The 2,407-nt window shown below is 65.7% G+C and overlaps 1 protein-coding gene across 1 annotated transcript; it reads right to left on the bottom strand.

Annotated features, from left to right (window-relative positions):
* Positions 1-66: 66 nt before the first annotated feature.
* Positions 67-1,418, bottom strand: MNEG_14870 (hypothetical protein; the record flags this gene model as incomplete). The annotated part of the gene is made up of 4 exons (XM_014036658.1): positions 67-171; positions 465-530; positions 755-828; positions 1,157-1,418. The coding sequence occupies 4 exons, from the start codon at positions 1,416-1,418 to the stop codon at positions 67-69; spliced, it is 507 nt and encodes a 168-aa protein (XP_013892112.1).
* Positions 1,419-2,407: the final 989 nt, after the last annotated feature.

The raw sequence follows: 2,407 nt of genomic DNA, 5'->3' as shown, positions 1-2,407 counted from the left end.
CACACACACACACACACACACACACACACACACACACACACACACAAAAGAAGCGCCGCCCGCCTCTCACTTGTCCGCGTTAGTGGCCAGGATCTGCTTGGCATACTTGGGATCAGATATGATGACAAAGGTCTTGGGGCCAAACGACAGCCGGAAGATCTTCCCGTAGCGCTGTTGGTGATGGCAATGTGGGGGAGGGTGTTTGTGTGAGAGTGTATGAGTGTATATATGTGTGTTTGAAAAGGGGGGGGGGTGGGAGTGGGCAGTGACGACAAGGCAACAAGGGCTCACAAACGAGGGCTGCACGCAAAGTACCAACTCTTGCAGCGGCGAGCCCGCAGCGGCAAGCTGCCCCCTCAAGGATAGGTGGCCGCGAGCGGTGGCGCCCCGCAAACGCCGCCGGGCGCAGCAGCACGCGGCGCGGCGCGGGGGCGGCGTTCTGCACGTCGCGGTACGCCCCTCACCTGGGCGAGGCGGTACAGCGGTACAAACACGGGCTGCCCCACGATCTCACGGATGTCCCCGCGCGCCTGCGGATGACACACGTGATCGGGTCGGTTGTGAGCGGAGCGCCTCGTCGCCCTCTCCCCGCAGCAGCCGGGCGCTGCGGGGTTGTGGAACGCTCGGCCGCGTGCGCCGCAGCACAGCGCCCCACCCCTGGTATTGCCGGCGCCGGGTTGTGTGGGCTGATGCCCAGCCGCAAGGCTGTGGCGGCGCGGTGTGTGTGTGTGTTGGGGGGAGCGCAATGGCGCACCTCTGGCATGCGGCGCGCGGCAATGGCGCGCCACTGCCGCCCCAGCTGCGCCAGCTGCAGCGCCAGGAAGCGGCCTGGCGGCGGGGGATGCAAATTGAGTGCCGGGGTGGCTGTTTGCTTTTGCTGCGGGGGAAAAGGCAGCCAACTCATTCTTTCAGTGTCCGGCGGGCGACGAGGACGGACAGCGCGGTGCTCCCCCGCAGGCGGCCACAGCGCGAAAATGTTGCATTGGCGCAACTGGGCCGGACATATATTGCAAGTCGGGGCGCCACCGCCGACGACGAGGGAGGCCTGGCCCTGGGCACGCGCCGCGGGCGCAGGTGCGCGCGCGCGGTTGCCACACGCCCCCTCGTCGCCGTGCGTCACGCAGTTGCGGCGGCCGCGGCGCGGGGGTGCACTCACCGATGCCGACCGGGTCCTGGGCGAGCAGCTTCCTGACTGGTCGCGTAATCCTCTCCTTTGTGGATCCCACATCGGAAAACTCGCCACTGGCGATGCGATCATCGAGGGTGCTCTCGTCAATGCTCGACTGCACCGATCCATCGCCATTGGCATGCGTGACGACCACTCTTCTAGCCACAATGGGCGCCCTCACAGGGCGCGGAGCCGCAGCCCTCGCCCCTTGGGGGCGAGCTCCTCGCAGGGTCGTGCTGTGCGTTTGCATCCCGCCGACTTGTCCTGTAATAAGATATCAATAGCTCGATATCACAGCCGATATCACCGATGCCGTTCCCGGCTATAAAAAGCCAGTCAGCGACGGAATAGTGAGTGGTGAGACCAAGCAGGAGGCCGCGTTTTGCGGCCTGAACAGCCAAATATGACCAATCATGCCCTCAACGGCCAATGACTCGGGTGCTGCGCGCAGCCTGGTGCTGGGAGACTGCTCCCAGAGCCCTCCCACTTGCGTCCACTTTTGTGGCATGCAGTGCTGCTGGGCAACCACGGTTGGCGAAGAGCACTTTGAGCTGGGTGAATTGCCGCCATGGAGCATCCGTCCACCCTCCGATGAGCTTCAAGGCAAACGCCCTTGCTTGCCGGAGCCAGGCATCGCACCCGGGTCACATGATGTGCCAAGTACCTCATTGCAGCCAGGCTGCCCGACGGTGCGAGAACCCCCGGGCAACCTGCACCTTGCTGGCAAGGCGAAAGGATCAAGGCGCGCCCCATCTTGAACTCAGATTCAGCGGTTACACAAAAACGCAGCCGCGCCCTCCACCCCCGAGCCGCCGCCAGCGGCCCCGGGCAGAGGCATGCGCCGGCCCCCAGGCCGCCGCCCTAGCGCCTCTTCTTGCCCTTGCCCGCGGCCGCGCTGCCGCCCTTGGCCGCTGCGAGGGCCCTCTTGATCTCCTCCTTGCTGGGGCCCGCGGTGCTGGCGTTGGCAGACACCTGGGCGGGTCGGGGATCGAGAGAGCAGCACGCCAGGTCAACGGCACAGCCCCGCGCCAGGATGCGACAGACGCAAGCCCTGGCGACAAGAACACAACCACGGCAGCGCACGCTCAACGCCATTGCGTCAAGACCACCGCCCCGCAGCCTGACCTCCCCTTTGCCCCCCCCTGAAGGGGCCCGCCCTCCCTCAAAAGTCGGGGAACCCTCACCTGCGCGAGCTCCTCGAGGCCGCCAAACCTCTTCTTGAACTTGTTCAGCTGGCCC

The sequence above is a fragment of the Monoraphidium neglectum genome (assembly GCF_000611645.1).
Source record: "Monoraphidium neglectum strain SAG 48.87 unplaced genomic scaffold scaffold04837, whole genome shotgun sequence".
NCBI classification, from domain to species: Eukaryota; Viridiplantae; Chlorophyta; class Chlorophyceae; order Sphaeropleales; family Selenastraceae; genus Monoraphidium; species Monoraphidium neglectum.
Note: the sequence above shows the minus strand (reverse complement) of the source record. Positions and strands in the feature narration are given on the sequence as shown.